The sequence below is a fragment of the Telopea speciosissima genome, chromosome 1 (genome assembly GCF_018873765.1).
Source record: "Telopea speciosissima isolate NSW1024214 ecotype Mountain lineage chromosome 1, Tspe_v1, whole genome shotgun sequence".
Lineage (NCBI taxonomy): Eukaryota > Viridiplantae > Streptophyta > Magnoliopsida > Proteales > Proteaceae > Telopea > Telopea speciosissima.
Window position 1 is genome coordinate 26,572,330 of NC_057916.1, and position 24,670 is coordinate 26,596,999.

At 39.4% G+C, this 24,670-nt stretch overlaps 1 protein-coding gene across 1 annotated transcript; it reads right to left on the bottom strand.

Moving 5' to 3' along the window:
* Positions 1 to 1,252: 1,252 nt before the first annotated feature.
* On the bottom strand, positions 1,253 to 24,045 carry LOC122648393. The gene is made up of 7 exons (XM_043841612.1): positions 23,880 to 24,045; positions 21,860 to 22,449; positions 21,133 to 21,275; positions 8,977 to 9,072; positions 4,414 to 4,670; positions 2,409 to 2,629; positions 1,253 to 1,789 (listed from the first exon to the last, which is right to left on the bottom strand). Exons 2-7 carry the CDS (start codon positions 22,211 to 22,213, stop codon positions 1,424 to 1,426), a joined length of 1,437 nt encoding a protein of 478 aa, XP_043697547.1. The 5' UTR covers positions 22,214 to 22,449; positions 23,880 to 24,045; the 3' UTR covers positions 1,253 to 1,423.
* Between the last annotated feature and the right edge of the window lie 625 nt (positions 24,046 to 24,670).

Here is a 24,670-nt window from a genome sequence, read left to right on the forward strand (position 1 = left end):
CTTTATACTCTTGTCCCTCCATTACTACTAAAAATACAACCTTTTTGAAAAAAATATCCTAAAATTTAAAAACAGGGTTGTTCGTCCATTTTTATATTACATTTCAGTAGAATATATTTCCATTTCTAAACCTTAAGCAATTTTGTATTGTTTGTTTTTATATGGAGCCTAAGTTTGGTAAGTGGTTAAATCAAATTATAGATCGATCACTTTTGGTGGAATCAATACCAATCACTGAAAGGCGTGTAAATTATTTTCCTAGTAATTTATTATCACTCATAAATTTAGTTTAAATTTATTTTTGTCTTTAGGCGTTGTTGGGTGAGAGAAAGAATCCAACTAGATAATGGGTTGGAATCCTCTTTGGTTGCCAAGTGTATTAATGGTCAAAATACCATGATTTTTTTGAGAAAAAAATGTCACTTTCCAACAAATTTGTATTGCATTTTAGTAAAATATTCTTAAATCTTGAATAATTTTGTATTGGATTTTAAAAAATCCCATAAAATACTCTGCCCTAACAATAGAGACGAAGAGAAAACAAATTCAACAAAAGTTTTAACGGTTGGATATTGGGAAAGACATCCATGATCCAACTCTATTTAATATCAGCTTCATAACTGGTTGGGCTGGGTTAAGCTTGGCCTATTGTATCCCATGTCAACAAGGCCATGGGGGTGGCACAATGACCACCCTGCCCCCTGAATGGCAAGCCCATGTGCTTGGGCACAGCCTGCACTGCGGCACAGAGAATTCTCCCATATGATTTTTATCATCATTCTAATCCAACCCCCCAGGTGAAGGTGGGATGCAATCCCAGAGCAACAACCAACAAAAGCCCTTACCAGTTAACCTAGCTGAAACAAAATGGGGTCAACTACATGGATCCTTGTTCTCCAATCAGTTCTATTCTAAATCATACATGGTAGAAGACCTAGGCTATGTATGTCTTTCCTCACTACCTCTCCTAGGGTTATTTTAGGCTTGCCCCTGGTTCTTTTAAATATTTCAATCTGAATTGAATTACTCCTCCAAACTGGAGCATCCGAAAGCCTCCATTGAACATGGTCATGCCAACTCAAACGACTTTCTCGTAACTTATCATGAATCCGAGCTACACCCAACTCAGCTCTGATAGTTTGCCACACATCCAACCTAGCTGAAACCTTCACTTAAATTATGCACCTGCAGCCATGACATCCATCCATGTGCATTGAGTGTAACCTATGGATCAATCTGATGAACAAGTTAATTCAATCGAACAATAAGAACAGGGACATCTTCTGGTATAAGACGACCCAGTATACATGAAAATTACACTAGTAAAATACAGATTATTCTGAGATGGAAAATTCAAATAATTTTGAATAGAGACTGGTACGTGAATAAACAAATGAAGCAAGTGTGCTGGTTTACAATGATCTCAAGAAGACAAAGACATACTTTCTGGAACATACATCCCTCCAATTAAAGCAATAAAAATGAATAACATGAGCATGCTAATTATAGCAGTCCTTACAACCTCCTGGCAGTTACCGCGATATTGAAGGTCAGTCTCATAAGGATCGCCCACAAAGAATGGGTCCTCACCACGTGTGGAATTCCCACTTGATTCGCTGTTGTCAGTCACCTCATCCACAGGAGAATCACTGATCCCAACTGTTGAACATTTGGCACATTTGCATTTACCACCAAGAAACGATGGGAAAGTCTTAAGGTATTCAGAGAGAACCTTTTGGTACATATCCCCTTCAACCTTCAACTTTTTCCGAGTCGCAGGTTTCAGAATCTAGTAAAAGCCACAGATCCACAACTTGTTAAGAGTGCAAACCAAGATTCTAAATTGAAGATTTCACAAGGAAAGCAAGTGGACTTATAGAAAACGTTAGAAACTAATTAGATCCTTCAAAGACAAAAGCATATTGTATCAATACCCACTGCACATATTCCAAAAAGTAATGGTTTTAAGTACAATCTATAGCCTTGGCTGTGGACCTGGCCTGTGCGACCCATGTCATTTAATCAAAAGGTATTAGAATCAAAATCCAATACGTTTGTGAAAGTCTTCCTCTATTGCCTTACTGCATGACACCAAGATTTTAAAATTCTTCAAAAACCAACCTAGGAGCTACGCTCGTATATGACTGTCCATATCCACTCATCATTTTTCTCTTAACCCTCTATAAAAAATTCCAACAAGGATTAGGATCACTTTAGGTGGTCTCCTAAAAGATCCTGTCAAATGGCGGGTATGCTCCCTATATACCAAAACATTCTACATCTTCTAGTCTACATGGTGTGGGCCAAGATGGATTTCCACAATACACAATCATCTCCAGAAGATCAAACTAGAATATGCAGCAGGTATAACCATCTGTAATTATTCATTCAAAACAAAAAATTCTTACTTGAATAAGAGTTTGTGCAATCACTTTGACAACTGGACGAAGCCGTATAACAAGCAAGCAGCCCAGACGGTTCGGGTAATTATCTCGCAAAAGAACAGAACAAGATCTGATCGTTTGCATGGGAACTTTGAAAGGAGATAAACCTCCACAATCAATCAGAACCATAATTTGAGGATCTTCCATATTGACTAAATGCAAGACCCCATGCTCTATCTGAGATACTGCAAGAGCAACAAAAATGTTCCTCTATATGTTAAATTGTTAATAAATGCTTCAGTAGAAAAGAAAACAGAAGAGAAAAAATCTTAACAAAAAAAAATGTTGTGAAGGAATTTATTTAAGAAACCAAAAAAAAAACAGTTAGTTATGAATTGACTGGGTACATGAATTGTGGGAATTACTTGATCATTTTCAGTTTCAGAGGTATGACACAGCTCATTCTGCTGCTTTCCAATTTCAAAAGGTCACAATAATCAGACCAAGATGTGACAATCAAAGTGTTGACAACTACATTTTTTGTGAACAAGAGGTCAAAGGGCTGTTTTTGGCTACTTCTGATGCTGAATGCCACTTATTATGACTCTTCATGACCAAATGCTTTAGAGAATTTTATGAAAGAGAACCAGGGATCCTACCCATTTGAAGTTGCCATTTAAAATGGAAGCACTAAGAATGTGATTGAAAGAAAAGATCAACCTCCTTCACAGGAAAGCGGCAACATGATCCAAAAATAGAAACCAGAACAGATTCACTTAATCGGATGGGGTTGGTGGAGTGAAAAAAAAATAAAACTTCAAGTCTTTGGATACCAATTCTAGGTTTTTTAGTCAATACTGGAGTATCCAACTCTTTTTTTTTCTTCTACTAGAAATTCTGAAGTGAAAGAGAAATCTTATTCGTCTAATTAATTCACTTCAGAAACCTTAACACCATTAGTTACTCATTTCCTTGTGCAATGAAGTAGGACAAGCCCAACATTGCAACCACATAAAATAAAAGTCAAGAAGCCGAAGGCCCGAAACTCCAACATAGGCTGCTGCAAGTGCATTTTGCTGAGAAAATATGATTATTGTCTATTAAGATCACCTCTAAATGGTAGTCATGCAAACAACAAATGCTAATCAAACTCAGAACTAGCTACAGCTAAGAAGTAAGAACAACAATAGGGAAGAAAAGATGACCCATTGTCATCCGACTCCCGGTAAGTAGCTTCCATTTCCACATGCAATATATCATTTCACGGTCTGCCAAAAAATATATAAGGAGAATTGATCCATGACATGCCCCACATAATCAGATCACCTATATAAACCCCATAATATAACACCAACAATGATAGATCTACTAAGCCTTACAGTCTGAAACAATTGCTTCCAGCAATCAAGAAAAAAAAATATTTGCGTGTAGAACGAGGGACATTAACATGGAACAAAATACTTAAAACACCACTATGCAGAGGACTGATAACAGGTCATAGATTATACTTTAAGAGGAGCCAAATTGACCTCGCCTTTTTGAACTTCTTCAGTAAACACTTTATGGAATGATTCTCAATATACTTCTAAATCATATCATACGCAGCCAAGATAAGTCAAAAGGTCAGGGATTCTAAGTCAAATCTGTAAGTTCTAAATATTCTTTTAATAGAATCTATCAACTATAATTAGAAAAAAGTTCTGGTCTCACACAAGTTTCAGACAAGGAGGCTAATCTGAGATGAGCCCAATATTTTTTGTGTCATACAAATAAGCTGGTATTGAACAATGAACTGAATCAGTAAGCTCAGCAAATTCCCATACTGAAGTTGAACCTGTTGATTCTAAAACATGCTCAGTTTTATAAAAATTTCTATCTAGTAACAAGTATTTGCACCATCAATGTTGAACAGGATAAGTTTTGGAAGGGTAGTTTATGGATCATGTATGCTTATAAAATCAAGAACTTGGGTAAGTTAGTCTATTACTATATAATCAGAGAAAATTTTGACAAGGGAACAAGTGCACACCAACAGCTTGAGCAAAGCGAGGTCTATCATGTGAAGTTAAGGTTGAAAAGGCAAGACCAAGGCGGATAATAAGGCAAGGTCGAAGCTTCACATCATATCCATGCCAAAAAACCAAATGTGACCACATCTCAAGCTCCTGTTCTGAAAGAATATGGTAAGTTTCCCTCCAATGAATAGTCTTCTTGACTAATGCAAGTAAGCATGAAAAGTCACCATTTGCAGCAGCATAGAATCTCCGGAGCTCATCTTCATTAATCCTGCATTGGGAAAAGATTAACTGTTACAAATACCAGTTCCAAGTAGCTAGTAAGTTGCACTATGTCAAATAGGAAAAAGAAAACAGTCTGGCAGGTGGCGCTCATAATCAATACTATATTTAAACAAGAGAAAAAGAATGCTTCTCCATTAGAGTGAAAGTGAACCTGAACAAAAGATGTGAGGACCAATGTAAGTAAACAAAGTTATGTCGTTCAGGATGCCTCAGAGGAGTCATTTCCAACAAAGACAGATTTATATTGGAAATCATTTTGGAATTAAAAGTATCCAACTTTAAATGCCTTAAAAATGTTGACCTTTCATCACTACCTTTCCTTCCCAATCCTGTAATTAAACCTCTTACCAACATAAATATCTCAGAGAGGAAATGGTTTAGTTCAAGTTACCAAGCATCCAACCCAAGTACAATCCATTTCTAAATCTGGAAAGTGGAGAGGCCAGTGGGCATTTGTACAAGGGAAAAAAAGAAGAAAAGAATAGAAGATGACGATGATGATGATAAAGAGTGGGAAGAGAAAGCTAAATCTCACTTCTACCCTTTTTTTTCCCATTTTGATAAATACTGACTTTATCAGGAAAAGAATGCATAAAGGCAATAGCCAAGTTTTCCATAATCATCAACTCTACTCTAATTCAGAAAACGTTGGTTCAAGGACAAATTATTTCACATCCAAGGGGATTGACGCAAGGTCATCAAGGCCTAATTTATCTCTGACCCTTGAGTGATAGAAAGTTCATAGATATCTCACCATGGAGAGAAATATCAACTATAAGTCCTTTTTTTTTTTTTTTGGGTCGAAAAGGTATTAAACTATAAGTCTGTTAAGAAGGGATTTGAACCCCATATTCCTTTTGACAAGCATCGAAACATTTCCAAGTCATTCTCTTAGGGAGAATCCTTGAAGTCATGGATATGTGTCTCCTCACGTAGGACAGTAAGATAGGCGAGCCTATTTTCCCTAAGGTTTGGTGGTGGAACTTGAAAGGAGAATCCTTGAAGTCATTTTTTGACAAGGTGGTCAAACAAGGAAAGTGGGACTTGGAGGGAGATATGAACTTGATGTGGAACGAGATGTCTGCGCGTTTAAAGAAGGTGGCTAAAGAGGTCTTAGGGGAATCGAAAGGAAAACATCATTCTTCTAGGGAGACTTGGTGGTGGGATGATGACTTAAGGTCCAAGCCACCATCAAGATTAAAAAAGCTAGTTTCAAGAAATGGCAAAGTACTACAGATGTAGAAGATGTAAAAAGATATAAATCTGCTAGAAATGAAGCTAAGAAGGCTAAGGAGAATGCAAGAGCGAAGAAATATGATGATCTCTATAACAACCAGAACACCAAGGAAGGGGAAAAAGCGATCTATAAGATAGCTATAATGAGAGAAAAGATGAGTAGAGACTTCGCCTATGTTAGATGCATTAAAAGTGGTGATGGTAGAGTCCTAGTAAGGGATGAGGACATAAAGGAGAGATGGAAACATTATTTCTACAGCCTACTTAATGAATCTAATTGGAGTTATAGCGTACCGGGAGAAGGCACTAAACAAGAAGTCACTTGTCGGAGGTATATACGTAAAATTAGGGTTTCTGAAGTAAAAGAAGAACTAAAAAGTATGAAAATAGCCAAGGCTCCGGCCTCCGAGTCCAGATGGTGTCCCAATAGAAGTGTGGAAGAGCTTAGGAAACTAGCCTAATCTTGGTTAACTAAGTTATTTAATGAGATTATGTGCACTGAGAAAATGTCGGATGAATGGAGGAGAAGCTTTGTGGTCCCGATTTACAAAAATAAAGGCAATATCCAAAGTTGCAACAACTATAGAGGCATAAAACTAATGAGCCATACTATGAAATTATGGGAGAGGGTTGTTGAAATACACCTGAGAAAAGAGACCTCTATTTTGGAGAACCAATTTGGTTTTATGCCAGCAAGATCCACAACAGAAGTTATCTATCTACTTAGGAGACTCATGGAAAGATTTAAAGAGAACAAAAAGGATCTTCACATGGCCTTTATTGACCTAGAGAAAGCTTATGACAGAGTTCCTAGGGATTTAATCTAGCATACGCTAAAGATGAGAAATGTTTCAAGTATTTTAACTTAATTAAAGATATGTATGATGGTGTGGTGACTAGTGTTAGAACTGTAAGGGGTCAAGGTAGTGATTTCCCAATAATATTTGGGTTACACCAAGGATCAGCCTTGAGTCCTTCTCTGTTTGCGCTTATCATGGATGAGTTAATCAGAGGCATCTAAGATGAGGTTCCTTGGTGCATGCTTTTTGTTGATGACATTGTTTTGGTGGATGAGACAAAGGCAGAAATTAATACCAAACTGGAGCTATGGAAATCAACTTTGGAATCAAAAGGTTTTAAGATAAGTATAACGAAGACAGAGTATATGGTTTGTAACTCAGCAACTTCAGGACGGATAATGAGGGGGTAAAAGTTGGTGAGATAGAGATCCACAAAGTGATCATTTCAAGTATCTAGGATCAATCATCAGTAAGGAAGGTGATATAGAAGATTATGTCTCTCAGAGGATTAGAGTAGGTTGGATGAAGTGGAGAGGTGCATCCTAAGTGCTATGTAATCGACAGATCCCTTTAAAGCTTAAAGGAAAATTTTACAGATAGTCATAAGACCGACTATGATGTATGGCGCGGAGTGATGGGCTGTCAAGAAGCGTCATCGAAAAGCTAAGTGTAGCGGAGATGAGGATGTTGAGATGGATGAGTGGCAAAACCAAGAAGGATAAAATAAGGAATGATATTATTAGAGCTCGCCTGGGAGTAGCCCTAATTCAAGATAAGCTACAAGAAAGTCGGCTGAGGTGGCATGGCCATGTTCAACGGAAGCCTTCGGATGCCCCAATTCGGAAGAGTGACTCAATTCTGATTGAAGGTTCTAAAAGAGATAGGGCCAAGCCTAAAATGACCCTAGGAGAAGTGGTGAGGAAAGACATGCTTAGTTTAGGTCTTGCTCCAAGTATGACGTCGAATAGAGCTGTTTGGAGGGAAAGGATCCACATTACTGACCCTGGTTACTGTGTAGAAGACTGATTTGTTGTTGTTGTTGTTGCGTTCCTTTTCTTTTCCTTTATCCTCTAATCTTGTCTTCGCTCAGATCCATGTAGCCGACCCCATTTAGTTGGGATAAGGCTTAGTTGTTGTTGTTGTATTCCTCTAGACAAGCATTGAAACATTTCCAAGTCCTCGGAAATCTATTCAATGGAGGCAGTTCAGGGAAAATGCACATTGGAGGGAGAATTATATTCTAATGCAAATTATTCTGGTCAATATCTGACTTGAGACTCAGGCAAAGAAGTAACTCTATAGTTGCAAGGTCACTCCAGTGCAGAAGCAAAGTTCATATCCATGATAGTCAGTGTATTTGAGATATTGTGGTTGAGGATTCTCCCAAGGGAATTGAGATTCCTACTACTTAGAAGCCTAGTCGTCTATATTATGACAATACAGCTACTATCAATGTCTTTTGTAACTCTGTGCTACTGTGCGATATTACTGAACCAAGTAGGCAGAAATTGACAAAGCCCATTAGAATAAAATTTGAGATGAGAACTCACATGTTTCCATATGTAAAGATTGGAGATTAACTTGCAGACATCCTTATAAAAGAGGTTAGTACTACTGTACTAGTAGTGCTCACTTTTATAGTGTTGTTGAAAGCATGTGTAGTATTCATGCTTTAGGTTGAGGGTGAGTGTGGTTACATTATAGATGAGATTATTTTGGTCTTATTAGGAACATCATAGTTATTAGTCTTTACTTTTACCCACTGAGGGTACATTCTCGTTGCACACACATTCAATAGGGAGCAGAGAACTACACAGCTCCTCCTTTCTTTTGAATTTTTCCTCTCTTCTCTTTCCTATTCTTCTGTTCCTTCACTTGTCAAACCCTAAAAAACTTTTACAGACCAAGTAATAGGCAATGAGCTTTCCATTTTAATTCAAAACAACCAGAAGCACAAAAAGTTTTTCATTTTATTTTGATTAAATAATTATATTTCACTCCCATTTCCCTCGTTTGCCTGTGGTGGATAACTAAAATTATTGTCAGCAAGAAAGCAATCAGAAGTACAACGGAGGGGAATCAAGACCTTTTTTCTTTTTTTAGGGGGGGGGGAGGGGGCTTTTCATTCTAAGTATCATAAGATTCCCAATTCTTTTTTCCTAGAGAGAATAATACCCATGACTCATGATATATAAAACCTATACATAAATAAATAATGCTAATCCTGGACAAATAGGAACTTTATGACTAAATCACCTTGCTGGTAAAGAAATTCCCTGCTGTTCTAGCTCTTTGCGGAGTTGAAGCAACCAATTTTCAGATTGCGGACTTTCGGGTGCTAGATTGCAAATCCTAAAAAGTACATGAACATTAGTCAACAATGCAGGTCCAGAAGAAAGCTTGGACGTGCACTGAGCATAGATTCAGGATAGTGCCCAAAGTAAAAGAACAAAACAAATGGCATGCCCTAAACTCATCATTAATCACATTTGTTTGAGTCCACTATCCACTTAGAAGTGTTGGGAATTAATACAACTTAGAAATCACTCAAGCCTACTCAAGGAATCAATTGACTTTGGTTTTCATTTTTTTTTCATTAGCAACAAAAATATTTTCATTACTATGAAAAAACAGAGCATATAAGCAATACATGTCTTGCACGAAGTACAGAAGGGCCTATAATACAGCAAAAATTAAAAGGAACTTTTCAGCATTTGGTGCTTACATATAAAATTTTGATTTAGAATCTTTTATCTATTTTAAAGATCGTACATCTTATCATGAGCCTGAAAGCAAAACCAACTTAATGGAGGTTGTGCAACTTACCTCCTCTCAAGAATGCATTCCGCCATGTTGTCCAACACTTTGCCGCCTTCAGACTCAAGCTCCAACGCACAACCAATTCTCTATAAGGTTTCTGGTTTCTGGTTTCTGCAGGTGATGTAGATCGATTCCATGGACTCCGTTACAGCCGCAGGAATCAGTTTAAGGGCTGGTCCAACACCCAAAATATTGGACCAACCAGCGAAGCTGAGCAGCCTTTATTGGCTGGGAGTTTTTCTGGTTCTCCCAAAAACAGATCGTGGGAGTCTTCTAGCCTAGACAGGAAGCTGATATTCTTCCTTGCCAGCAAGTCTCAATTTGGCTTCTAGAAGTTGTTTTGTTTCCTTATTTTCAGCACCTTTGTTTCCTTTTTAGTTCTTAGTCTAGGACATGTAAAGCTAGTTACCAAAGTTTCAATTGTTCTAGAGACTTTCTAATTTTATTACTTTCTATTTTGGTTCCATACTTGAGCCTATAAATTGTAATGGGTCCAAGGGGTCTCCTGGTGGAGGGGCGATTAGGGTAAGAGAACAGTTGCAGGGGAAGGAGAAAGAGATCATACAATCACACTCTCAAAGAGTAAAACTCAAACTTCTATTTAATTCACTATGCCCATTGTTGGGTTACATGCAAGTATTTAAAGAAGAAAATAACATGACTCCTACTTAAACTATGAAATAGAAATAAACTCGTAACTCCTACGTACTCAACTCAAAATAAAAGACTGCAGTAATTAAATTACTAAATAACTAAACTAATTCCAACCCCCGTTGGACCAAAAACCATTGGACCGATTCTGTTTGGGTTTGGTCTCCAAATCTTATCATGTCGGTCCAACCAACCAAGTGATATTGTATCAATTTTTCTCTTTTGAAAAGAACTCGACTCTATTGAGCTTGAAAAGGACCAAGGAGGCCGTCTGAAGGAACACGTTGGAGGAGGAACGATCCTACTACTTTCTTGAGTTTAATTTCAGGGAGATCCTTAGTAGGAAGAACCTTCATGGTTTTGTTGTCATGCTTGAAGGAGTAGGTATTCGCATACCTGCAATGTTGTGCCTTCTCTGATTGGAATCATCAGTTTTTTTCTGAAATTCATCAAATGGTCTTTTGGACCAGAGTAAGTTCCCCTTGAATAGGAACAGTATCTTCATTATTTTCCATATTCTCCCCCTGAGGGGAATTTTCTTTAGTTTCCATGTTCTCCCCCTAAGGGGAATTTTCGGTCTCTGGTTGGCTAAGGTGTAAAGGATTATCAATAGTGAACACCTCTTCACTAGTATTCTCCCCCTGACGAGGTGGGGAAGAATAATATGGACTGTTCTCATTGAAGGTAACATCCATACTGACCATAGTGCGTCTAGTAGGAGGGTGGTAACACTTGTACCCTTTCTAGGTTGCAAGCTAACCCAAAAAAATGCACTTCAAACTGCGGGGTTGAAGTTTACCAGGGTTGTTGATGCAGCACCAAGTGCCCACATCCGAAGGAAGAAGAAGAAGAAGAAGAAGAAGCCATGAAAGTAGGCTTAGGTTGGGAGCCATAGAGTAGGTTTGCACTATAGTATTTCCTATACTTAGTTTATTTTTCTGTTTTTAAATTGAACCGGTTCAAATTGGTTGCATCCAATTGGTTCAATTTAAGTGATTTAGTTAAGTGTCTTTTAATTTAAGTTAGTAGGGACAATTAGGTATTTTTACTTTAAGTTTTAAGTTATTTTATGTTTAGCAACACCCTTCCACGATTTATGAAGGATGTGTTTAAATTGTAATAGGTTTTGACCTTTGGCCTATTATTATAAATAAAGTTAGATCGTGGGAGGCTCCTGTTAGAAGTCATGTAATAGGGGTAGTTTAGGAACTAGTCTCATTACTAGTTGCCTTATTATGTAATTCTGTTCTTTCTTCTTTATTTCCCTTGTACCTCCTTAGGGAGGTGGATGTAATTCTCTCCTTATTATGTTTGAAGTAATATAGGTGTATGGAGATGTCTCTCCAACACAACCGATTCACAACCCAACATATTCTCTTCTCTTTTCTCTCTTCTCTTCTCTCCTTCTTCTTCCTCCAACTTCTTCCTCCTCTCCTACTTATCTCCCTAACCTAAATCTAACTTGGTATCAGAGCCTAAGGGTTTGAGAGTCGAATCTATCTCCTTGTTCCCATTCTTTTCTTCTCTTTGAAACCCTAGGGAACAAAGGGTTTCAAGGAGAAGCTCCATATGTAAGAACCCTGTTGAAAGGAGAATGAAATAGGTTTAATACAACCAATTCTCAGGTTTGCAACTGCTATTTGAGCTTGGAGGAAGCTCCTTGGATGTTTTGAAGCTTCTCTAGCCACTGCTAGAGTTACCGCCTGCTCCACCTTGGAGTTTCTGTCTCTCTCTATCTCGGCATGGTTTTGGAGCTTGGACTATGTCACTAGAATCGCCCAAGGGTGCTGGTGAAGACCCTTGTGCTCCTTCTTGCTACTTGGAGACTCCATAAGAGTACAATCCTTTTTTCGTGGAGCTCTGTTTTCTGCCCAGGTAAAGCCGAGAATGTTCAACTTCTGGTTTTCTCATATTTGGACTGTAATACCCTATCTCCTTTGGTGAGTGATGCTTGTGCACAGCTTTTGTGAAGCAGTTTGAACTTGTTTGAGATTGATGCTATCTATTGGAATGTATTAGGGTGCAGTTTTTTCAAGGCTGCCTCTGTTTTTTCCTTGTATTTGGTTCTCTTTGGGTTGAGTGTGTACTCCCCTCTTGGATTGGTACCCTAGTATATGGTCAAGTACCATTTCCCTTACATGATGGTTGGTACAGAGTCTTCTGAGCTTGGTTCGGCTGATTCACAGCCCCCTTCAACAGCTCCTCAGTTGGTTTATGAGAGTACTCACCAACATATTTCCTTTGTGAAGCTTGATGGTACTAATTACTTGGATTGGTCACATTCTGTGAGACTTTCCCTTAGAAGTAGAGGAAAACTTGGATATATCACAGGTACCATCAAGGCTCCAGAAGCTGGTTCACCTACTTTTGATAAATGGGAGACTGAAAATTCTACAGTTATGACATGGTTGATCTTCTCCATAAAGCCCGAGATTGGGAGAAGGTTTATAAGGAAAGAAACTGCCAAAGCAATCTGGGATAGTATCTCTGAGGCCTTTGACAGAGTAGGTGACTCTGCCAAGGTCTATCAGCTCCATAAAAAAATTCACTCAATGAAGCAGGGTGACAGAACTATTTCTAAGTACTACAGTGCTTTTCTTAGTCTTGTGGAGGAGTATGACCACTACAGGGACCTTCATTTGACCAACCCAAAGGATGAAGCAAAGGTGTATCGGACTCTTGAAAAGGAGCGTGTTTTTTCTTTACTTGGTGGTCTAAACCCTGACTATGAGCTAGTTGGACTGCAGCTGTTAGGCCGGTCTCCCCTTCCCTCTCTTAGTGAGGTCTGTAGTCACTTACAGAGTGAGGTGACTTGGCGACTTACTGTGGAACCACCACCAGCATCATCTCATGAGAGGTCAGCCCTCAATTCCAGTTCTTTTAGGGACACTCGTGAAGGTAGTAGAGGCCAAGGGCCTAACTGTGAGGAAGCCAGTGCCGTGGAGACAGTTGGTGCCAGTGGAGTTGGGCGAGACAGATTTAAATATGATCATTGTGGATGAACTGGACACACCAAGGATAGGTGTTGGTCTCTTCATGGTCGTCCTCCTGGTACCCGTGGTCGTGGTGGCCGTAGAGGGGGAGCTCAAGCTCATTCCTCGACGACTGAGGCTGATGCTCCACAGGAAGACTCCACCTTTATGGATGCAGTGGTTCGCAGGGTCGTGTCACAGTTGAGCACATCTTTTACACCTAGTATGGCTGGCTCCTCATCATCCTTAGCTTTACAGGTCTCCACCTCAGCTTCTACTGCCGCTCAGTCTTGGGTCATTGACTCTAGTGCCACAGACCACATGACTGGTACGTCTCATTATTATGATTCCTATATCATTTGCTCTGGCAAGGATAAGGTTAGGGTAGCTGATGGCTCCCTTTCCTCCATATCTGGTAAGGGTAATATCCCTGTGACATCATCTATTTCCCTCACTTCTGTTCTTCATGTTCCTAACCTTACACTGAACCTTTTATCTGTGAGTCATCTGACTAAATCTCTCAACTGTTGTGTCACATTTTTTCCTTCTCACTGTCTTTTTCAGGATTTGGTGATGAAGAGGATTATTGGTAGTGGACGTGAGGAGCAAGGCCTCTATCTTTTTTACCCTTTTTTGCCCACAGCTCAATCCTATGTGTGTGGCCGTAATGATAGTAGTTCTGTGGATTCTGTTATGTTATGGCATCGTCGTCTTGACCATCCATCTTTTGTTGTAATGAGGAAACAATTGCCTCACTTATTTTCTTCTATTGCCTATTCTCATGTTTTTCAATGTGAACCATGTATATTTGCCAAACATTGTCGGTCTTCATATCCTTATCATGGTAATAGAACTGTTGCTCCTTTCCATATTGTGCATACTGATGTTAGGGGTCCTTCCCCTACTACTTCTTTATTTGGCTATCGTTAATTTGTGTCATTTGTTGATGATTTTTCACGTGCTACATGGATTGTTCTTCTGAAGCATAAAAGTGATGTTTGTGATGCCTTTCAGAATTTTTATCAAATCATTCTTACTCAATTTGAGACTCGGATCAAAATTGTTCAATCTGATAAAGGGGGAGAGTACATGTTTGGTGGCCTTCAAACCTTCTTTACTACTCATGGCATTATCCATCAGCTAGCGTGTGTTGACACACCCTAACAAAATGGGGTTGCTGAGAGGAAAAATCGCCATCTATTGGAGGTCACCCGTAGTCTCTTGTTTGGCATGCATGTCCCCAAGACCTTCTGGTCTGCGACTATTCTCACTGCCTCCTTTCTCATCAATCGTATGCCTACCAAGCTTCTTGATTTCAAATCTCCCTTGGACATCTTATCTCCCAAGGCCTCTGCTTTTTCTCTTCCCCCTAGAGTCTTTGGCTGTGTTTGTTATGTGCATGTAAACAAATCTGCTCACACTAAATTTGACCCCAAAGCTCTCAAGTGTCTCTTCCTTGGGTATTCTTCTACTACCAAAGGGTACAAGTGTTATCACCCCTCTTCCCACAGATGTATCATTTCCAAGGATGTTACCTTTCTTGTATTTGTTCCTTTCTTTGTCCCTTCTCAGCATCCTCTTCAGGGGGAGAATTGTGGGAGTGAGCAGGCTACTGATGATTTCTTCCTTTCTCCTCTACCTACATCTCCTTTTATGCTTGACATTGGAAAACACAGGACTGTAGATGTGGTTGAGGCTGATGATCAACAAGGGGGGAATACAGAATTGGTTGTTGAAAGTGGTTCTGGTAAGGAGAAGGATTACCACATTACATACAAAAGAGGTGAAGGCTTGCATAATATAGGAAAGAAGACCCACCAAGAGTCCTCCTCAGATCCAGATCCACATCCTGAGATTCATTCTTCTCAATCAGGTGGCATTCCTTCTCCTCCATTTGATTTGGACCTTCCTATTGCTGTTAGGAAAGTGAAAAGAGCTTGTACTAATCCTATATCCCAGTTTGTTTCCTATGATGCACTTTCTCCTACAGGTCTTGCCTTTATTACTGCTCTTTCTACTGCTTCCATTCCCAAGAATGTCATTGATGCTATGTCTGACCCAAAGTGGAGACAAGCTATGTCTGAGGAGATGGTGGCACTTGAGAAGAATGGTACTTGGCAACTTGTGGACCTCCTCAAGGGACATGTCCCAGTTGGATGCAGATGGATCTACACAATCAAGTATAAATCTGATGGCAGTGTTGAGAGATACAAAGCAAGTTTGGTGGCCAAGGGGTACAGTCAGGTCTATGGAATTGACTACCAGGAGACATTTGCTCCTGTGGTCAAGCATAACTCAATAAAAGTTCTTTTATCTTTGGCTGCCAATAAAGATTGGCCTTTATATCAGTTGGATGTGAAGAATGCCTTCCTTCATGGCGACTTGGAAGAGGAAGTATACATGCAAACCCCACCAGGCTTCAAGATGCCTTTAGCTGAAGGGAAAGTATGCCTCCTTAAGAAGGCTCTATATGGTCTCAAACAGTCACCAAAGGCATGGTTTGAGCGCTTCCGACAGGCTATTCTGAAGAATGGATATTCCCAGAGCTAAGCTGATCACACTCTCTTTACCAAGCGGAGTAATGGTACCCATCACAGCCCTCATTATCTATGTTGATGATATCGTGGTTACAGGAGATGATATAACTGAGATAGGTAAATTAAAGAGCTACTTGGCACAGCAATTTAAGATCAAAGATCTGGGTCCCTTGAAGTACTTCTTAGGAATTGAAGTATCAAGGACCAAGAAAGGAATCAACATATGTCAGAGGAAGTTTATTCTTGATTTGTTGACAGAGACAGGGATGTTAGGCTGCAAACCAGCAAGCTCTCCTATTGAGCAGAATCACAAACTAGGAGAGGATTGTGGTCATTCTCTTGTTGATGCGGGGAAGTATCAAAGGTTAGTGGGTAAGCTTATCTATCTCTCTATGACTCGGCCAGATATCTCCTATGCAGTGGGACTAGACAGCCAATTCATGTATGCTCCCAAGAGTGGCCACTTGGATGCTGTGTATCGCATTCTAAGGTATTTGAAGTCTTCTACAGGGAAAGGACAGTTGTATGCAAGGCACAATCACTTGAGAGTGGAAGGTTTCACAGATGCCGATTGGGTTGGTTCCATTACAGACAGGAGATCTACCTCCGGCTATTGTACCTTTGTGGGAGGTAGTTACATGGAGGAGTAAGAAACAGCATGTTGTAGCCAGATCTAGTGTAGAGGCAGAATTTAGAGCTATGGCACATGGAGTGTGTGAACTCATCTTGTTAAAAAGACTTGTTCAGGAATTGGGATTTGACACTGAAGACCCATGAGGCTGTACTGTAACAACAAGGCTGCCATCAGTATTGCTCACAACCCTGTTCAACATGACCGAACTAAGCACATTGAGGTTGATAGGCACTTCATCAAGGAAAAGATATACTCTGGCTGTATTTATACTCTTTTTGTAAAGACTGGTGATCAATTGGCAGATATCTTCACCAAGGCTCTTGCCTCTTCTCAGTTTAGTACTCTCCTCAGCAAGCTGGGAGTGCATGATATATATTCTCCAGCTTGAGGGGGAGTGTTAGAAGTCATGTAACAGGGGTAGTTTAGGAACTAGTCTCATTACTAGTTGCCTTATTATGTAATTCTGTTCTTTCTTTTTTATTTCCCTTGTACCTCCCTAGGGAGGTATATATAATTCTCTCCTTATTATGTTTGAAGTAATATAGGTGTATGGAGATGTCTCTCCAACACAACCGATTCACAACCTAACGTATTCTCTTCTCTTTTCTCTCTTCTCTTTTCTCTCTTCTCTTGTCTCCTTCTTCTTCCTCCAACTTCTTCCTCCTCTCCTACTTATCTCCCTAACCTAAATCTAACTGCTCCCCCACAGTTGAATATTTAAAAAAACAGAATTGTTGGTTGCCGATTATTGCTGCTACTGCTCTTTAGAGTGTTTTGCCTTGTGGTTCTATCAAGGAAGAAGGGCAGGTGGATCTTCTGTGACTCCTTGCACCGTGACGGCCGGGAGGATCTCAATTCGAAGGTAGTTCTATCCTTCACTTCTGTCCAAGCTGCTACCAGTGGATTTTTGCTGCAACTTGGTCACAAATTTCTTCTTCTAATCCTCTAATTCCCCCCCCCCCAATCGATCCCCTTTATTTTTGTTTGAATTCCATTAAACCCTAGATCTTAATGTCCAGCCATATTTGACCATCAGAATTATTTCAAATTCAAACCACAGCCTCCATACTACAGCCCCTCTACTCGATCCAACTTGCAGCCTCATTCTCCCCTCCAACCCTAATTTACCTTGTCTCTGTAAAACCCAAAAAATCCCTAAAACCTGTCCAGACCTAACTAGCCATCCAATTCAGCCCAAATTACAGTTGAATCTCCCTCTCCCTGCCAGTGATACTCGACCAAAACCCTAGCCCTAAAATCCCACTAAAAACCCTAGTTTCAGCCTAACTTCTAAAACCCGAAACCCTAACCCTAATTTCGGAAATTTCAAATCCTTATCTAAACCTAATCAAACCTAGCTTATTAGACTCCCTAAAACCTGCCTATTAAAACCATATAAGAATTACCCCATTCCCTCAAACCTAACCCTAGAAATTGACCTAAAACCCTAATTCTGCCTATTCGAACCAGCAGCCCCCTTTGAGATCCTGTTGCTTGGCCTCTAATAGGATCCTTCTCCTATTTAGAGCTACATTAGTTGTGAGTATCCCTCACATAGCATGTAGAACCAAACACTCTAGGTGGGACCACAAAAGAGTTATGGCCAAGTAAAATCTCAGCCGAGCAGCGGTTGTCAAGGGTTTTAGTGGGCATCCTATTAATTAGGTATGTAGCAGTAAGAACAGCATCCCCCCAATATTGGGAAGGAACATGACAAGCAAACATAATTGCTCTGGCCACCTCTAGCAAGTGGCGATTCTTCCTTTCTGCAACTCCATTTTGGGCTGGGTGTCAACAAAACTAGTCTGGTAACGGAACCCATGGGAGGCAAGGTAGCTTTGGAAGTTTCCTTCCACATACTCCTTCCCATTGTCACTCCTCAATATTTTGAGAGTGGCACTAAACTGGGTCTGAACCATATGGTGAAAGTGTTGAAAACAAGAAAAAACCTCACTCTTGGTATGCATAAGGTATAACCAAGTATTCCTAGAGTTGCAGTCAATAAAGGAAACAAACCAGCGATGGCCAGAAATAGACGGTTGCCGAGTAGGACCCCAAACATCAGTATGAATTAATTCAAGGAATTAAACTACGTTTATTAGAAATTAAATAAGAAACACGAGTTTGTTTGGCTAAAACACATGCCTCACAAAAAAATTCAGCCTTATCAACTTTTTTAACTAAACTAGGAAATAATGTAGATAAAGTTCCTAAAGGTGGGTGACCCAATCGGTCATGCCATTGTTGAAGTTCAGAAAAGTTTGTAGATGCTTGATTGAGGGAAGGTAATGCAGCTGCAAGACATCCATCGCCAAGTTGATACAATCCACCATGCACTCTACTGCATCCAATTGTCTTTCCCGTTGCCAATTCTTGAAAAACACAATGGGAAGGAAAGAAAGTGACTTTACAATTCAAATCACTAGTCAGACAGCTAATGGAAAGAAGATTAGTGGTAAAATCTAGAATATGTAAGACATTAGATAAGGGTAGAGAAGGAGAGCAACTGATGGATCCCTTCCCAGATATAGATGAGAGGGAACCATCTGCTATTCGGACTTTGTCTTTCCCAGAAGTGGGAGAATAACGATGGTAAAGGCTAGAAGAACCTGTAATGTGATCAATGGCGCCAGAGTCTATGATCCATGGAGTAGAAGCCACTGATGCACAGTGATTGGAAAAAGCAATACCTGAGTGGGCAAAGTTTGAACCTGATGATGTGGAAGAACTGGCAGGACCCGTGGTTGCAACGGAAGACTGTATCATACGCCTGAGTGTCAAAAATTCCTCCTGGGAAAAAACGTTTTCAATTGCTGGTGCAGTAGGAAGACTTTCAGTGTGATTGGCTTTGTTTTTAGATTTTCCACGGGCAGCTATCTTTGCTTCAAAATCAGTAGGCTTACCATGAATTTTCCAACAGGTTGCTATGGTATGGTAAGGTTTGTTGCAATGCTCACACCTGACTGTTGCCTTGGAGGAATCACCTTGAGTAGAAAGAGCTTCAGTGATGGGAGCAGTTTTGGTAGCAGCTTGAAGAGCAAATCGATCAAAAGGGATCTTGTTCATCATAGCAGCCCTTCTGGTTTCTTCTGAGTGAACTAAAGCATTCGATTATTCCAGAGTAGGGAAGGGAGATCTGCATAATATTTGAACACGGATCTGATTGTATTCATCATTCAGGCCAGCTAAGAAATCATATACTCGAACCTTGTCCACATGCATCTTGTATGTAGCAATATCATTGGGATGCTCAAGTTGGATATCAGAATAGTGGTCCAATTGTTGCCATAGGCTCCGAAGAGTAGCATAATATTGAGACACAGACATCTCTTTCTGAGTGCTGTAATGAATTTTCTTTCTAATTTCATACACTTGGGCATCATTCCCTATATGTTCATAGATTTCTTTGGCAGCAGACCATATTTGGCAGCAATTTCAAGTAACAAATAACCATCCCCTAGATTTGGTTGCATGGAACTGATAAGATAGGACATTACCACAGAATCATTGGTGATCCATCGATCTTGAGAAGATCCTTCTGTAGGAGGTTTTGTACTGGTACCCAGGAGATGATTGGTAAGCCTTCGACCAGCAACAGTAAGATAACAAAAACGTGACCATCTCAAATAATTGGATCCATCCAATTTAATAGGGTTGGCAATAATAGTGTGGTACTCCTGCTTTCCTTGCCTGTCTCCATTGGAGGTGGCAATAGAATCGTCTGACCCTGTCATTATGGAAGAGATGATCTCTGCAAATTTTCCCAAATAGACAGAGAGAGAAGAATTTGTGGTCTTTGGGAGGAATCCTTAAACAAATCGATTTAGGGAATGGTAGGAGAACCCCAAAAAATCTTCAGTCAAAAAATAGGATCGAATGACCCTTGCTTGCTGAGAAATCAATCCTCCAAAGCTGGCAGAATTGAAAGAGAGAACCTGAATCGATATGAAGAAATCCAAGGAAATCGATTCAAACAAAGCAGAATTCGATGGAGGTTTGGTGAAGAAGACTCCCTGCTGTTCTTGAGCTTCAAATAGGAAGGCACGGCTGAAGTCAAAACACAACTCCAAGAGAAGCTTCAAATATCGCAGAAGAGAGGAACCAGATTCCCATCGAGTTTTTAGGTTACCAATTGATGAGGTAACATGGGGCAGCAACTAGATCCAAAGGGATCACCTTGTTAAAAAACAAAAAAGAGGAGGTGGAAGATGGATCGAAGGAAGAGAGAGAGAAGAAGATGCATCGAAGGGGTGGTTTTGTTGGTACACTATGTTCTTGAAGGAATCTCTGATACCATGTTCAAACATCAAACTGAGAACATAATGCTTGGATGAGATTAGTCTCACCACAAACCTCTATTTATTATTGAAAGAAAAGAACAATCAAACTAAGAATCGATGAAGGAAATCCTACTCTAAGTAGGAATCCTACTAAACCTATATCTCGTACTCCAACTTAGAGTACAAGACTTACAAAAGTCTACCCATACCAGAATTCCCCACGAATTCTGGTTTACATGTAGGAAAATAGCAATTAAATAATTAAAGGAAAAAGACCAGAATACCCCCCCCACGGTATTCTGGTATTACATGAAAGGACAAAAAGACAAAAATACCCCTATCGGGTATAAGTACTCAATTCAACAGTCATCAACAAAAAAAAAATCACGTCAAGGTTACTCAACCAGATTCCCTCCTCACACAAAATTTGTCCCTAAAAGCAGTCTTCCTTCTATAAAAAACATTCTCAAGTTTGAATAAAACCAAGTTACAAAGCTTAAGAGCTATATTTAGCATACCTTGTATCCATAATAGACTGTTCTGAATGTGGTTCTGTGTATACTTGAGAACCATCAACACGATCTGATGTTTCTCTACCATTCTCCAATCGATCAGACAAAGCTGTTGCAATTGAGAGGAATACAAAGGGTCTTGACAATGCCTGGACAAATAAAATGTTCTTTAGAACTGAAATCCAACAGAACACATCATGCAAAGAAAGGAAAAATAGATGAATCCTATCCCAGTTGAGAAACTTTACTAAATCATACAATTGAACAATCAAGCATCATCTATATGCAGATCAACTTTAGGAAGAAATAAATGTACATATATCAGAGATTCTGACCTTATCTATGACACTGTGATGAGAGAGGCCAACACAGTGTACACACACACACACATATAAACCTCCCCCCAAGAGGTTAGATGAAATTCAACTTTGGGACAGATATCATGTGGAGAGAAGCAAATGACATGGCTGTTCTCTTGTAATTAAAATATAGAATGTTTTGTTACATCTAAAAATTCCCTAGCAGAATATCTCATTTTGTCAAGTATGATGCTAGAGATTGCAAATATAAACAAATCTAGCTCTCTTTCTAGTTAAGGTATGTGGTTCGCCTTATGTATATACAAATAGTTGTTAAAATAACATCCATTAGATAAATCCAACACATGGGGGTCTCACGATATGCGTTATGGTATGTTCAACTCAACAATACATGTGGAAATGTAAGAACCAACCTGCATGCCTTTTACAAGACCCCTGAAAAGGGACCATCTCCGGATCCACTTAAGTGGTGGGTAGCAAAGAAGCTGGAGTCCCTGAAGACCATGCCATGCAAATGGACACTTTGCCTTGGAGAACCTTCGCACAACCTCTAGGGCCATAACTTTTACCAAAAAGAATGCTATATGACCAGCAGTATCACTTCCCATTCTAACACGGTCCACAGTAGTTATATGTTTGAATCTCTTCTGAAAGAAAACCTCTGGAGCAGAAGAAACTAAACATCTTTCCAATGCCTTTTTACTGACAGAAACACTTGGAACTTCAAAATTCTGACTTTGAGGAGAAAAATGCAATGAGTCTCCCATTAAGACAAATTGATGAACATAAAAATAAACGGATAGATCACATAGGCCTTTAAAAGCCAGACAAAACCATTAACCATAACAGTTAGTATCAGTAGGCCATTGTGAATATTTGGTTATTTATGTTATGGTACGTAAAATCCAAATTGCAGAAATGTCAGGACCAGGAACAAATGTATGGATGGGAGTTGTAGAACAATGTAAACATGAACTTCAATAAATCCCAGATGAACAACAACCTGCAAAGGACATACATGATGTCAAGATATTTCCAGAGAAATGATAAGTAGTCACAATTAAAAAAAAAAAATCCATGTATCACTCCTATAAATATGTGCCACGTATTTTATTAGTTGCTAACCAATAAGTCAACCCCCAGAGACCAAGAATCAGTTCGATGGAAGATCACACAAATTTAGTAAGGGTGGTAGCAATTTTGATAACAGTACATTTTTTTAATGGTTGATGAGGTCATTGTTTGGCTTTTTATGTTAGGAGATCCCCAACATAGGATCCATTAATTGGCAGTCCAGTTAGCCAAGCATATGCACCACTTTCAAATTGCAATAGTAAAACATAATACGGTAAGTGCAAGGGTAGTAGGACATCTCCTATGCAAGGTCGAACCACAAGTAGGATTCAACTTGTAAGATCACTATGTAATATTGAACAGAAAAAACATTTATATTTATTAGATGGATTTTCCTCTTTTTGGTGGTAAGAAGCAACATAATCCATGCAATTGTAGAACAGCTAACAATCAACGGGAAAATATAAATCCATGTGTTTAAATGGACACTAAAATCCTCCCATTATAAATTAGTTAACTGAAGGGGCAGAGAATCTGAAATACCAACATTATTGAGAATTTAATGAGGTGGGAAACAATTCCAGGAAAATCAGTATGGATTTATGCCCAGAAATGGACAGCTGAAGCCATTTACTGATTCAGATGATTGACGAAAAATTTTAGAGAAAGAAGAGAGACAAACAAGTTAAAACTATGAGAGAAATGCCTCAAAGTCAAAAAACCTCAAGATAGACATTTGATGGCCAAAAGATACTTAATATGAACATTCATAAAGAGTAAGAACATCTATAAAACAAGAAAATATTTGTAATAGGGAAAATACATGCAAAAAATATACTACCTAAAATGAGGATGCTGCAATGGAATAAAAAACCGAATATCTTTTAGGAAACACAGGAGTAGTACCAAAAGGTGATCAGTTGAGACTATTCAATCATGCAACAAAACCACTAAATGCACCATGTGAATATGAACATCATGAAGGAAAGTAGAAATGATCGAAGGACAACGGCGAGGCCAAAAATGAACTGGGCCGAAGTGGGGAGCAGAGATACAATTGCAGTCACTTTCAAAAATTAGTTCTAATCTAAACCCATTCTATAACCAGTTTGGATTATCCAGATGCTGAAATTCTGGTAATGACAGCTACTGATCAAATCCAACATTCAACTTTCAAATTCGTCAAAAATCTACTTTTTAGCGGCGGTCGCAGGAATCAATATCAAGAAAAGAAACGCCAATGTAAAGGAGAGTTTAACAAATTTATTAGAAATTGTGAGGGGAGGGGCGAATATCAGATTTTCTCTTAGAACTGGAGATCCTCATGGTGGGAGAAAACAGGAAAGTAAGATTTCTTACCGCGTCGAGAGTAGAAACCGGCCGAAGTGTCGCAAAACCAAATGAATATTCCGATCTCTTCTAGACAACAACAACCAACAGAGATTAATGGTGGGAGCTTGGGACAGGAGAAAAAAAACACTAGGGCTTGGCAGATTTGATCGACTGTTACTGTAATCGTTAGTAGGGTATCTGGGTTTTGTCTCAAAAAATTTCAGAGTTAATAATCGACGGATCTAAAGTTGAAGAGCATCCAAATAAATGAAGCAGAAATAGGAAGACCGTCACTCTAAACTTATAATACTAATTACTAACACTTCATATGATCATTGATGAGAAATTTTTTTACTAGCCGAGTCATAACTTACCGTCGTTTGACACGTGTTTCCCTGAGGAGGGCCCCTCATGTGATTCTACTGGGTGGGACCGAGGGAGTCGCGTGACCAACTCAGAGAATAACGAAAAGATGCCGGAAAGGCTGGAATTGACGCCCGGCAGGCCTTGGAAGTTTGTGGTTTGGGACCACAAAGTGATTACTTTGTTCTACCAAAACAAAAAAAAAGTGATTACTTTGATTACTTCCACTTCAGTTACTCGAGTCCGCATGTCTCCGTAAGCTAGGGCTCCGTAGAGTATCAGGAATTCCCCACGTTCCCAGATTCTCTTCCTCATGAAAAACCAAAAACTAGCAGGGCCAGGCTCCATTCTTCTTTTTTCTTCTTTTTGGTAGCACAGCAGGCTCCATATTGTGAGGAAAATAAAATTGTAATTTTTGTCGATAATGATTGTTCAACCAACTTAAAAACATTTTA

What these genes read in the sequence shown, in the direction of transcription:
- LOC122648393 (XM_043841612.1), bottom strand. Translation starts at nt 22,213, where the DNA reads ATGGGAGACTCATTGCATTTTTCTCCTCAAAGTCAGAATTTTGAAGTT. An exon ending in GTCTTGTAAAAGGCATGCAG is followed by an intron (nt 21,276 to 21,859) that starts GTTGGTTCTTAC and finishes TTATTTGTCCAG; the next exon opens with GCATTGTCAAGACCCTTTGT. An exon ending in TTGCACAAACTCTTATTCAA is followed by an intron (nt 1,790 to 2,408) that starts GTAAGAATTTTT and finishes GGCTTTTACTAG; the next exon opens with ATTCTGAAACCTGCGACTCG.